The following is a 13888-nucleotide window of genomic DNA, read 5'->3' as shown; positions in this document are numbered from 1 at the left end:
GCGATTCAGTACAACCCTAAAATAAGATTGGTTGCCATAAATCCCATTTACAGGAAATACGACTAAATTAATTAATTAATAATTAATAAGGTCTGCTAAGGCCAGAAGGCTGATTATGAAAATATTCTAATTTTACTTTTTCTTATCATTTTTTAAATCTTATATGACTATTTTGACCATCAAGTCTTGACGATTGGATGTATAATTTTTAAGCAAAATATGTGTGAAATTAAAATGAAATAAAATCTTTAAATTTACATAGAAATTTGATTTTTTTTCTGAATTTCCCTCGATTTCTAATGATTTTCTTTTCTTCATCCGAAAACCTTTGAATTTCATTGAGAAGCGCTCGAAGCGACATCATCACATCTTTGCGCCTTTAGTGGTCACTGCTTGCCAAAGTCGGCTGCTGTTTTCCACTGCAAGTTGCGCGAAACTTGCCTCAGAAATCGTGTTTGTGACGAGAATTACGTAAAAGCTGAGCCCCAATTGGGCTCAATGGGGCTAGTGAAGCGTGGTAAACTTGAAAAGACAGTCAAATAGCCACAGACTTCGATGCTGGCGCGCCATTCGTCGAGAGTCGTCCGACTTTGGCCATTGCTCTTGAGATCTCGTCCATCGCGAACATCCACAGGCAGGTGCTGTTCAGGTAATTAAGTCACTAATTGATGATCTCCCATTCCCACCGACTTCCTCGCGCACTGACCAAGTGTGCGAGCAGCTGTGCGGGGCTCCAGTCGGAGCGCCACTCTCGCGCGGAGTGCACAGAAGCCGCACACACAGTCGGGGGAAAATCGATAGGAAAGTCTTGGGAAATTGCTGCCAAATGGCTTAAGTCATCGCGAGATAAATAGCACGGAGAGGAAGTTGTGTGTGGGTTTATTTCGGGGGATTTGCTGCTTAAGAAGCAGAGAGGAGAGAGAGAAAGAGTGTTTCATCAGCGCGAAGACGCGACTCTCGCGACGGAAGCGGCCGATTTTCGCTCGCAATTGAACCAGTAAAATCATTCACTGCTCCAGATCGCGACCATAAAAGACTAAACCACTCGATCTCTGCCTTTGGAAGTGACTTTGGGGCTTCGCCAGTTAGTTGTCGATTAATTGAATCAGGCACGCCTCGTCAGGAGGTGGAATTTGTGTGAAATTGACCTCTCAATTGTGCCCAATTCCTCGTCCAGATCACACAAAGTGCGGCGCAGGAGCTGAGATGGAGTCTAAGGAATCTCTGAGGGCGCGGCTGACGCCGATGCAGTACCAAGTGACACAGGAAGCGGGCACGGAGCGCCCCTTCACAGGTGAGCGACTGCCATTCGGCGCTTCCCGCGCGATCTCACGGTTTCTCCTCTTCCTGGCCAGGATGCTACGACAAGCACTACGAGAAGGGCATGTACGTGTGCATCGTATGCAGGCAGGAGCTGTTCAGCTCCAACACCAAGTACGATTCGGGATGCGGCTGGCCGGCGTTCAATGATGTCCTCGACCAGGGCAAAATCACGCTGCACAAAGACACGAGCATAGCAGGTAATTGATCTCGTGCGCGGCGCCTCGTGATTAAGTCAAGTTCCTAATCTCTGTGAAGCACTGAGGGAGAAGATAGAAATCGGCACAGTGACTGGCGCAAATTGTTGACGCAGAATCAATATTTCACTTCTGAACTCACGCCTCCTGAGGCTTCTCTCAACCTGAGATTTATGGATTTTTTATGAATTCACACGTCTCTCTGGAGCGTAAAGTATCAAATGAGGATGTGTTCTCTTGTATGGCTTCAATTATGTTTGCTCACAGAGGGTGAACGATGCTTTTCACTCTGGAGTTGAAGCTTGAGAATTATGATTTGAAGATGTCTAATTTGTTGTGTTATCACAGCGGAAAATCCGGGGTTTCTTCTTTATGGCCTTTATTGCATGCCGAAAGAGAGAAATCATTGAAAAGAAGTTTACAATTGCTACAATGTTTGTCTACAGTGCGTGAAATGCGAATGAAGTCACTCGATTTTAGAGAGAAACATCAATGAAAGTTGGCATTAAGCTCCGCCCACTCGAATGCCACGCCCACGTCAGAAGTGATGAATTTTAGACATTGAAGAGGATCGCAAGACTTTATTTGGACAATTTATTGGCAATTTAAACAACAGTTCTTCTTCAATTCACCTTGAAGATCCTACAAAATTCCTTTTAGACTCAAAATACAGACAAAATTCTTGGAATCGTTCCAATTTTCATTACTGAATTATCAATTGAATAAGCCAAAAGCGGCGCAATTGGCAATAAAACCTTTGTAAATCCAGGAAGAGCGGTTTAAACTGATCAAACAGAATTGAAATCTGTTATTATTTCGTGGCCTAAAGGATTGTTACCTAATCAAATTGATACGCGTGCCGATTTGGCCAGTCACTGCGCGGACAAAAGGTTAGGCGATACCCAAATGTTGTGGCTTTGTTGGTCAATTGCGATAACCGGGGAGCAATTGTGATTTAACCTTGGCAATTTGGATGAACTCTTTTATGAGTGATGAATTGTGATTAACCCAGTCATTTGTTGTCCCCGCGCGATGCCGACATTTGTGGGCATGTCAATGCGAGGCACTCCGAAATCACGTGTGAAGCATCAATAGCATAATCAACATACTTTTCTCATGTCTACAACTCTTCAATTAAGCCATTAACATCTTTTTTCATACAAGCTCACACTCATCATGCTCATTGAGGCTTATCTAATATTTGTTTATACTTAACACATTTCGCGAACGAGAGTAAAAAGAGCGAAATCATCATAAATGGTGCTTTTTAACCATCGACAAAACGCTTAAATTGTTATTAATCCGTGTGTTTTTTCACTGGCTTTTGTGGTGTTTTTAGTTGAGTTTGTTGAAACTAGAGAGAGGGAGATTTAGTTCTGATCCTTAGAATAGATGACATTGAATATTTTTTAATGTGTGGAGTTTAAGGTGAAGGTTCTAATTGTTATATTTTTCTTGTCTCTGCTGCCTGTTGCCTGTCTGCTCATGACAAAAACCAAAAACCACAAAAACTCGCAACCAAATCTCATTCACGCATCGCGAAACACATAAAACATATCATTTCCTACCCTTGTGCGATCCTCTGTCTTTTTTTTACTCTCTGCGACTCTTAATTTCCCTGCCATTATCTTAAACTTTATTTCCTTCGCATCGCCGTAATTATTTTCTGCTGATCTCATCGTCATATTTTGCTGTGGAAATTCTCCATTTTTCTAACTCTGGACTTTGGAAAAATCATGCAATCTCGAAATTGGCACTCGAATGCATTTCATTTTCTCACTTCTCTGGCTTCATTATCATGTTTCGTGTTTCGCAAAAACCTCTCGCTTTTTCTCATCCCGAACTTCCTTGGCATTTTCCTGCCTCCCCCAAAACACGTGATCACACACTTTGTCCTCCCGACGCGAATTGCAAATGTCTAGGCAGCAATCTATTAATCTTAATTGCACATCCAGAGAGGATTAGGACGGAGGTTCGTTGTGCCAAATGCGCCGCCCACATGGGACACGTGTTCGAGGATGGGCCGCCGCCGACCAGGAAGCGCTACTGCATCAATTCGGCGTCCATCGACTTCATTGCGGCGCCGGACAAGAGTTAGTTCTTCCTCTCCTTTTCCTTCCCCTTTTCCACACAGTTCCTCCTCAGGCTGGAGCTCCTCGGCTTCAGCTGCTGAACCCCCAAGAATTTGTATGAGAAATACGCGAACAGATTGTACAAAATACCGAGAAAGAGAGAGAGTCAAATAAAAGCAGAAAATGGTAAATGATACTGTATTAATTAAGATGTGAACCGCTCTGACGGCGGCAAATGTTTGTTTGCGGTGCAACAAGAGGCGAACCAGTAGCAGTTTGCGGTGTTACAAAAGAAGAATCAATTGCAAAAGAAAGATGTCTTCCACATTGCGACGCTATCCTAGACAGTAGTGACATCTAGCGTCAATACTCGCATGCGATCAGGTATTTTCGGCCATCGCGCCAATTCTGCTACTTTTCAAGGATCGGCGAATTGTGGAGAAATGGACACAAAATTGGCAAAGTAAGTAATACTATTAAGTTTCTAGATTGTCTAAGAATAGCTTTAAGCATAGATAAGATTGAAATCATTGTTCAAGTCACGTTTTTTCACCCATTCATGTCCCCAATTCTGGAAATTAATTGCCTCAAATTGGATAATTACGATGATTTCTTCAAAAAATTCACCAATTTATCGCTAGACTAATAAATCACGAACCTTCGCTCAGAGTCACGAACATCGCGCGTCCCTTTTCTCGCTGCAGAACTTCTCGGCTTCCGTGCTTAGGTGCTTAAGGTATCGATTTCGCGTTGGAATGCATACAAATGCACCAAAATTGTTGGCACGAAACTGTGTCTTCGATTGTTGACCGTCTGGCGTTCCGTCTCAAGTGTTTTCTACTGCTTTTCTTAAATCCTCTCTAAATGAAAAGATGTCTCTTGCATTATTTCTCTTTTTATTGATTTTCATCTCTCAATCGCTTTTGAACTGCAATTCTAAAGAATACATGGTTTTTTTTTCTAAGATGATTTATCTCACATTTCTCTTTCCCCAAAATTAACTTGACTTCTTCCATTTTTACTTCCACTTAGAGATTTAATTAGAAAATACACCAAAATTTACTCTGTTTCTCTCTCTCTCTCGCACATCATCTTGATATTCGCTCACGCACTAAGAAAAAGGGTTTACGCAATGATAAATCTACTGCTCTTCTTTGTCATCATCATTCTTCATGAGAAATTCACTAAATAGCTTCCCTTTTCTTCTCTTTGTTTCTCTATTTTTTTTTTTCTTTTTACAACTGTGATTCATCAAGTCCTGAGTCCTTCAGAAAAATCTCTCGCATTCAACATGATTGAGGAAATTGGAAGGTAAATTAACTTCTATAATGTGAAGGGAAGTTTTTCTTTGATATTTTGTGATAAATTTTGGACACAGCCTAAATTCTATAGAGTTCTTCATGTCACTTTTTTCGGTAGTTTTTCTCCTTCTCTTTTTTTTTACCTTTCAAATTGATTGATGATGAAAATCCTCACAAATTATATGAAAAGTCTCACTTAACAATTCCACTTCTTTCACCGAATTGTGTCACTTGAAATTCTTCTCATATTTCTGCTTTGTCTCTTCTTCGTCTTCCTTTTTTCTTCATTATATTTTTTTTTATAAAGAATACCATACAATTATTTGTTCGTAGAATAATGGCTATTATTAAATGCAGGCAATTTTAATACCATCTTGTGTATTAATTAATTTTCTCCTTGAATTCATAGAAAGTAAAATTTTTCATCGCATCTAATCTACTTGTAGGTGATAAATTAATAATTCTTTTCATTTTTAAAAAATAGTATAACAAATTGTTTTTTTTTCATATCAGCGATAGAAGAGGCGAAAAACTATCTTTCTCTCCTCACTAAATCGATCAATTGCAATTTATAAGATTTTTATAGTTTCTCTCTTACTAAATGTAATGTTTTTCTTCTTCTTTCTTCTCCTTTTAAGAAATATATTTTTTGTTTGTTTAAGTATTGTTAAGTAGCAAGAAATATGTGCAAGAAATTAATTGAAAAAAATTGTTTATCTTCTTTCCTCTTTCAAGCTTTCGCACTCTTATCATTCACACACTCAAAAAAAAACACTTTCAGCTCTTCTCAGTTGTCTTTCATTCCACTTATTATCAGGCATTCAATTTGTTACACATTCCTATAAATCTTAGCTTCGGTGTACCGCCTAAATATCCTTTTATACTTAGTGTTGTTCCATCCGCGCCTCTCCTCAATGAATATTCATCTCTTTGTGTGTGTGTGTGTTTCCTCACCTCTTCGCTTTAGTATATTTGTCGTTTTATCATCTTCATCATCATCGTCCTCCATCTGAATTTATTTTTGTATATTTTATAAATAGGCACACTATACAAGAGATATTATATAGATATATTTCACCAAATATTCTCCATTTCATTCACTTTCTCAACTCTCTTCGTTCGTCCATTAAGAAGTTTCTTTTTCACGTGGCTTTTCTGCATTCTTCTTTTTTTTTCCTCTCCACTCAAGATTGTTGGCTATTTTTACATTATATGATTTTATGATCTTTCCGTCATATTTTAACTTCTCTTTCTCTCTCTCTCTTTAACTTCCTCGAAATGCCCTCAATTTCACATCGCGCGCGCGCCTCTTTACACCACACAAATTGTGCCCCCGAAATTGCGCAACTTTCAAAGCACTTTTGTGTTTTTTTTTCATCTTCGTCTTCGTGTCACAATTCTATGTCCTATTATTCACATTGTTTTTTTTTGTATAATTCTTGCTACTCCTTTTTGCCTCTGTTTCGCAACACACACGCAACATATTTTTAAAGTCTCATTTTACAATCCTTAATACATTCCTTGTGCTTTGCATCTCTTCCTTCTTATCAATCATTTCTTCTTTTAAGGAAACATTTCTTGGTCTCGGCGAAAGTTCATGGCTCTTCTAAACATTAATTCTATCGCTAAGATTTTGACTTTGTTTCTTTAATTTTAAAATATATAAGACCAAAAATGTACATTTCAGTGTTTGATTAAAAGTAAAGTATATTTTATTTTCTTTTCTTTTCCTCTACACAATCAACAGTCATTGTTTCTTCACGCCGTAAAATCCCTCCGCTTTTTTCTTCTATCTTCTCTCCGTCAATAAATTATTGTTACACAATTAATACAATTTTCGTTCATACAGTTCCTCAATTATTAAAAAAAAAAACAATAAATACTCGCAAAATTGATTAAATATGCTCTCAAGTCTACGTATCTTTCTTCCACAATCGCGCGTGCAATTTAGTGTCCTTTGGCCGCCTCCTTCGCCGCCATGATGAGTGGCGTGAGACTCGCCAGTGGACGTGCTAGTTTCAGGAACGGATGCTGCGAACGAGAGAGAAAACACATCCTTGATTAAGCACACACATTGGCAAAAACACCGCCTTCGCAACTCACCTTCAGCAGCTCAAAGGCGCTCGCGCGCCTCTCCACCTCCACCTCGAGACACTGATCGAGAAAGTCTTGGAATACTGTGCTCAGTTTGTCCTTCTCCTTGATGTCCGGCTTCCCGTTGGTGGCGATCAAGTACAGCGCCCTCAGCGGGTTCTCATTCAAGTACGGCGGCTCGCCTTCGATCATCTCTATTGCCATTATGCCCAGCGACCACAAGTCCACCTGAAAGACGCAGAGGAAAAACACAATTCAGTATAAAATAAACGACAAATTGAGGCGAGGAAACAGTGAATGAACTTTCCCTTCCGGCGTTTGGAGTAATTTTGTATAATTAGAACATGGAATTCTCTCTCTCTAAAATGTCTTAAACACCAAATTACTATGCAGAATAAACGACACTCAACTAAAGACACATTAAATTCTGAGACATAACCGATATGTCGCACATTTTCAAGCTCAACATCTGACTTTTCCCATCAATGTTTAAAGTAAAGTCTTAAATTCACTTTGAAACATTCGGTTTAGTTACAGTATTGAATTAAATGTTTATTATACACACGAGATGAAAGAGTGTCTTCTGAGAAGTTTTCTTAATCCCTAAGAGCAAATTTGAAATCTAAAGCAACAGAAGGAGTGTGAAATTTATCCCTAACAACGTTATTATAGACAGTTTAATGATTTCAAAGGAGAATTTTGTACAGCGCAATTTAACAAAATTTAATCTCTTTCAATGTCATGAAACTTTCAGTAATCATTTTGTACATTTTACAGTGATTAGGAAATGTGTAGATTCGACTGGATTTCCAGCAATTAATATGCAGAAATAATTAAGGAAAGTCTTTAAGAAGTCATGCCTCAATTTTGCTTTTCTTACTCATTGATTTTTAATCCAATCACCCAAAGAGTTTCAATGCGAAATGCCAACTTTAGTCATATTGATCAATAAATCAATGCGACAGAAATGGCAATTTCTCCTCTCAAATCTGCCCACAAATGCGCTCAACTTGGCGCTTCTGCACAATTTTAATTTGCATGGCCGGAATGCGCGACCCCCAAAGTCTCGTCCTCAGTGAGTGCCAAGTGAGAGCGAAAGCCATACCTTGGGTCCGTACTGCTTCCGCGTCACCACCTCGGGCGCCATCCAGTACGGCGTGCCCACCATCGTGGTGCGCTTAGACTGCTCCGGCGAGATTTGGGCACAGAAGCCAAAGTCCGTGAGCTTCACGCTGCCGTCCAGGCCCAGCAGGATGTTATCGCTCTTGATGTCACGATGGATCACTTGATTGCTGTGCAGGAACTCGAGCGCCTGCAGCACCTCACGACACACCGCCGCAATCTGGCCCTCGTCCATGCACGTCTCCGTCACCACGTCCGTGAGCGAGCCGCCCGGGAGGTACTCCATCACCACCCACAGCTCCTCGTTCACCAGGTAGCTGTCCAAGTAATTGACCACATTCGGGTGCTTGTTCTCTCGCATCACCAGAATCTCATTGATGATCAGCTCCTTCTTCGGCTGCTGGCTCAGGTTCATCTGCTTGATGGCCACCTCCATGCCCGTGCTACTCTCGATGGCCGTGTACACCGTGCCCGACGCGCCCTGCCCGATCTTCTCCATCTTCGTGTACTTCCTGTTCGGATCGCCCACACTCACGATCGTGCGCAACTTCTCCAGGATCTCCTCGTCCGTCATCTTCTTCTTCTTGCCCGCACCCCGCGAGCCCGTCGTCACGTCATTCGGCGTCTGCTGCGGCGACGTGCCGCCGATTGTGGGCACCTGTGGCGCCGCCTGCTGCACCGGCGACATGGAATTGTTGGTCGTTGGCGTGCCACTGTTGGCATTTGTCGTCACGCCGATCGTGGCATTGTTCTTGTTCCTGTCCAGCGTCGGACTCTTCACCGTCGGACTGAGATGCACTGATATTGGCGGCGTTATGCTCGTCGGCGCGTTCTCAATAGGCCTCGTGTACTGCAAAGAGACACAAAAACATCAGCACAATCCTCAAAATCCTTCTTCTTGGCACTCACAATGGACTTGGTGCGCTCAGGACGACTGGCGATCGGCGGCGCCACGTCCTCCTGATCACCCGCGAGCTGTGGCATCGGGATGAGGCTGGGAACGTGCGCTGGAAGATGATGATGTGTGTTGTATTGTATCACCTGCGGATGCGACTCAGAGTCCGTCGGCGTGCTGCTGGGACTGCTGCTGCTCACGCGACTCAGCGACGACCCTAGTGACGATGCTACAGTGTTTAGTCAATTTGACCCATTAGCAATTTGTTTTTTTTTCGCAAGCAAAAGCGCACGAGCCGAAGTCACAGGATGAGAAAGATGCAAGAGAAAAATGTGTGTGAGTTGTCACAGAAGCCATGATTAGAGTACATTAAAACACAAAATTGTCAGTCTTTTTTGCACTACATAAAACTCCACTCAGAATGAAAGAATGTAGAAAAAAATACGCCCCAAAGCAGTGCATCGCGAAGGCCGAAGCATTTGCATAAATGGTCATGATACTGAAACTCCCGCATGGACAGAGTGATGAGCGTGAAAGTCAATTTATCCTTCACTTCCCCAAGCAGCACAAGGTCGCTTTGCAGTCAGAGCAGTGACTTGAGTGTGACTTTCTTGCTATTTTGAGTTGGAAAACTCACATTTAAGTGATAAAACAGACTTTCTATAAAGCATTGTAGTGAAAATTTCCCGTTTTTAGCACAGAAATGTAAGTAATTTGCATGATTATTGGTAAATAATAGTCAAATTAAATCAAATAATCTCATTTTTTGGTTAGAATTTAATTAAGAAAATGATAAGAAGAAAATTTTGACCATTCAAAATTTATTTACTAACTTAATAAACTGATTTCCACGCAAAATTCCAGATGTCAACAATTAAGATTCATCCTTATTTCAGTAAATCTGACTGTAAAATGACTTGCTATTGATGACGCTTGCTTTGGCTACTTGGGCTTAAGCTCTCTAATTGAGTCACTTTGTCGTCTTTCTCTCGGTTAAATTGCATGATGAGTCATGAATGTAAAGCCATGATAAGATTTTGCACACATTTTATCAATCAAACTCTGTCCACATGAATTTTCGCAGAAACTCTTTTTTTTTTTAAATCGAGACTGCCAAAAAGCGATTTCGCAGAAAATTTTTCACACGCTCACCTGAATGTGTTGTTGTGGCATTTGTCATATATTTGGAGCTCGGACGTTGTTTACTGCTGTTGTCGAACCAATTGAGAACATCGAGAACAGCCTGCGGATTGTTCTTCTGCTCCTGCTTGCTGATGTTGGAGTTCATGAGGAGTCGCGCCCATGCTTCTGGCATTCCCTGCAAAAACACAAGTCACACAAGAAACAGTGTTCAGTGTCGCACGAGAGATGAGATTTTCCCCATTTCCTTTCCCTTTGCTATTCTTTTTTTTTTGGCAAAAATCAACACCGACAAACATACACAAAGTGCAGATAAGTTATTTATCCTAAAGGAAAGAAGTTCATACAATTGTCATAAAGATAGTTTGAGGCTTCACGACAAGAATAATAATAAAAATAATAATGATTAACATGCAACTGACAAAATATAACCTCATGAATGAAGAGAGGAGGAAAAAAAGAGGAGAAAAAGAAACAGTGGAAAATGAAGAATCTACTCTGCTTAAAAGAAAACACATTGAGATATATTTGGAGAATATTCAAAGTGTCTCTCTTGCGTTTGGGGTTTCTTTTTATACTCTTCATTAGACGCTCTCTTTTGTACTTTTATTTGGGAAGAAGAAGTGGCAAGGAATATTAGAAGAGGGAAATTAATTTTCACTCTCTCTCTTTCTCTCCTTTTTCCTCACGCACACACTGGATAATTTTAGAGAGAATTTTGTGTGTTTCCATTAAGAACTTCTTTCTTATTTATTGTCTTCACACGACTTCTTCCTCTCATTCCGCGATGCATTTCTCTTTTTGCCTTCTCTTTTCGGGTGGATTTTTGTTTTTTTTTTGGTGTGATAGAACGGATAGAGGGATTTTTCTTTGTTTTTTTCTTTTCTTTTGGAGTGTTTAACAGAGAAGAAGAAGATGCAACAGCAAATAATAATCATACCAAGCGAAAATACTTACTTTCATAGGCAGCTTGAAAAATAAAGAGAAACAACACCAAGTTAAATCAACAAAATAAAGCATTTTACACTTGGTTTTTCGTGATCTCTTCTCGTCAAGAAGACGCTTTTCTTTCATTTATAGGCGTCAGTCGACATATTTATAGGACTAATTTTTCTCCATCTCCTCAATTCTAAATCCGCCACGCATTCTTTTCCAACCATGGAAATTAATTAGTCTCTCTCTCTCTTTCTCTTTCGCGATGAGGGGGGAAAAAAGAAGGAAAAATCAACCCAAAAAGTGAAGGAACAACCAAAAAAAAAGAGTCTTCTTCATTCCAATAGACGCGCTTCAAGAATCAAGAAAGCACAAGTAAAACTCCAATGATTAATGCGGATGATACGTGAATCACACTCTCCAGCCTCAGATTCTCTAAAGCACTCGCCACACCATTCGCTCTTTCTCTCTCTCTCTCTCTTGCCACTCACCGTGAATTCCCCCGTGATGGCATCGAATCCCACGTGAACAGTGTGCTCGAAGTTCGTGGGATAGGAAATGTTGGGCTTCGAGTCCGCATGCGACGTCTTTGAGCCCTTAATCTTGCTCTTCAGCGTCTTCTTCTTCCTGTCCGCATCCTCAGGCTCTGCAGACATGCAAATTCTCAGTTGAATTTTCCATCTCCTCAACTCTGAAAACACTCAACAACACTCACCTTTGGGAAGCGGACGCTCGACCGGCGGCACTCCGTCGCTTCGATCTCTATTGCTGGTCAGCCGCACAGGCGGCGCCGGCGGTTTATCCTCCTCACTAGACATCCTCGCACAAACTCCTTCGCACGCACTTGTGCTGCTCTCCGTCAAGCAGATTCACGATTCACTCTGCAATAAGAGAAGCGCTGCTTGACTTCCAAGTGTGCAAAATTATTCAATGGCACTGATGATATTAGAGTGCCTTGAAAGCGAAATGTGGGCGAGATATTGTTCCCATTTCTCTCCCCCATATCAACTTCCTGCCTTCGCCACAATCTCTCCATGAGTGTCTGTGTCTTTCCATTGGGAAAATCGGCCAAGAGTGCAAGAGAAATGACGCGCCTTGGTGTGCTGCAGAATATTTCGAGGACAACCTCAGCAACACCACGTGTTGGGCATTCTCTGTGCAGAGACTTTGGTTAGCCAAAGCGCACGATATTTCATTAAGGCACGTGTGCAAATTGTGTTTCCATTCAAAATACCAGAGAGAAAATGCAGAAAAACAACCTGGCAATAAATTGTGAACAGAGTGAGGAAAATGTCCTTTTATCGGCGCGACTTTGAGCGCGTGGGAAGGACAAAGCGACAGGAAATACAAAAGAATTGTAGTCCGGGAAGTGTGCACAGCTGACTCGAAATGATCTGTTTTAACCCTTTCGCGACTCAAATCTTTAATGACAGAATTTTCCTGAATTAACTACAATATCATTAGTCAATTTGTGGTCTAAATTAAAAACAAAGATCCAGTTAACACTGTTTAGGTTTCAATTTAAACCTGTATTATTCTGTTCGTTTTGAAACTCTTAAAAAAGTTTGCCCAGAAAATTACCTTCACAAAGAAGATTTGCAATTCTACATTTCTGGCAAGTTTTTCAAACTTCAATCAAAAGATAAAGCATATAAAAATATCCTGTGAATCCTAAAGTTCCTTTACTTTACGTCAAGATTAAAAAGAGCCAAAAATTTAATCTTTGTTTTCATGGTCGTGAAAGGGTTAATGCGAATTAGGTGTGCAATTCGTGAGAAAATCAATAGAGATTCCGCAAAGTTGCGGACTTTCCACGGGGATTTCCGTAATCCTACTTAATAGGGGTTCCATTGGAGGCTCTTCTGCCCAAGTTTCGCCGCAACTTGCGGGCCAATCTTGGCTAATTTCGGTGCAGTTCAGCAGGGATTTGCCACAGTGCAGCGCCTCTCATTAGAGAGGCTCGAGATGTGTGTCGCCAATTTCAGCACTCAGGTGCCAAGAGCGCGAAGGACGCCAGAGTGCGAGAGATGAGCCAGAGTTCGGGGCATTAAGCGATGGGGCGTGTGAATAAAGTTGAGTTGAACGAGCGCGGAATGAATTAATATCTTCATCATTGTTCATTGAACTTGGGATGGAGAATTGCCTCAATTAGAGCTCGCGAGCGTGTCTCCAGCGTCTGAGGCTTTGTGGCTGGATATAGAAATCCTTCCTCCGCCCCGGGATTAGCGCACTGGCAAATTTGGCATGGCCGTGCGTGAGATGCAGCCGAGCGAGTGTGAGTGAATGCTGCAGCCCGAGGAGGAGCGCAAGGGGGCGCGATTCTGTGGCGAAATTCGCACGGAGGAAGTGTCATTAGTCACTCCGCCCTTGTCGCCCGTCCAGCGGCCCCACTTCCTGCTGTGGGTCACTCACACGAGCACTTTTCCGGCCAGGAGGTCGTCGGGGGGCGACTGGTGACGCCGCGAGGGCCGCTCTGCCGACAAGGTGTGAGATTTCTGCGTTTTTCCAACTCCTCCGCGACACAGTCAAGGTTCGCCACACGCGCCGCACTTGGTCACGGAAAGGACGGGCGTTGAGGGCGAAATCTCGCTCCCACGCACACTGCACACTCACAATTGACAAATCTACTGCACGCACGCCGCACTACACATACTTAAAATTAATTTCCACTATGGCCTTTTGCTCAAAATACAAACGAATTTCAATAATTTTCCTCGCACAACACCAAAATCACACCACACCAGCGCCACTGCCGCCTCAGCGCTAAACTACCACCTGTCACTGCGTGTGGAACGCGCGTGGAAGTCAGCGAGT

At 41.9% G+C, this 13888-nt stretch overlaps 2 protein-coding genes across 6 annotated transcripts; one reads left to right on the top strand and one right to left on the bottom strand.

Moving 5' to 3' along the window:
- The first annotated feature begins 371 nt into the window (after positions 1 to 371).
- On the top strand, positions 372 to 3780 carry LOC132265159 (methionine-R-sulfoxide reductase B1). Of its 3 annotated transcripts, none has more exons than XM_059765693.1 (4): positions 372 to 649; positions 1178 to 1294; positions 1356 to 1520; positions 3473 to 3780. In XM_059765693.1, the coding sequence occupies exons 1-4, from the start codon at positions 556 to 558 to the stop codon at positions 3613 to 3615; spliced, it is 519 nt and encodes a 172-aa protein (XP_059621676.1). In that variant the 5' UTR covers positions 372 to 555; the 3' UTR covers positions 3616 to 3780. The 3 variants fall into 3 exon arrangements, with proteins under 3 accessions (XP_059621676.1, XP_059621675.1, XP_059621677.1); XM_059765692.1 differs by having other exon boundaries at positions 374 to 649; positions 3440 to 3780; XM_059765694.1 differs by lacking the exon at positions 372 to 649 and adding an exon at positions 752 to 1084 and having other exon boundaries at positions 3440 to 3780.
- Positions 3781 to 4805: 1025 nt separating this feature from the next.
- LOC132265157 (serine/threonine-protein kinase Pak) lies at positions 4806 to 13848 on the bottom strand. 3 transcript variants are annotated; one of them, XM_059765689.1, is made up of 8 exons: positions 13487 to 13848; positions 11790 to 11955; positions 11566 to 11720; positions 10154 to 10319; positions 9016 to 9230; positions 8090 to 8956; positions 6994 to 7212; positions 4806 to 6921 (listed from the first exon to the last, which is right to left on the bottom strand). In XM_059765689.1, the coding sequence occupies exons 2-8, from the start codon at positions 11890 to 11892 to the stop codon at positions 6838 to 6840; spliced, it is 1809 nt and encodes a 602-aa protein (XP_059621672.1). In that variant the 5' UTR covers positions 11893 to 11955; positions 13487 to 13848; the 3' UTR covers positions 4806 to 6837. The 3 variants fall into 3 exon arrangements, with proteins under 3 accessions (XP_059621672.1, XP_059621674.1, XP_059621673.1); XM_059765691.1 differs by having other exon boundaries at positions 9016 to 9218; XM_059765690.1 differs by having other exon boundaries at positions 13728 to 13844.
- Between the last annotated feature and the right edge of the window lie 40 nt (positions 13849 to 13888).

The sequence above is a fragment of the Phlebotomus argentipes genome, unplaced genomic scaffold (assembly GCF_947086385.1).
Source record: "Phlebotomus argentipes unplaced genomic scaffold, Phlebotomus argentipes genome assembly contig_2, whole genome shotgun sequence".
NCBI lineage: Eukaryota > Metazoa > Arthropoda > Insecta > Diptera > Psychodidae > Phlebotomus > Phlebotomus argentipes.
Note: the sequence above shows the minus strand (reverse complement) of the source record. Positions and strands in the feature narration are given on the sequence as shown.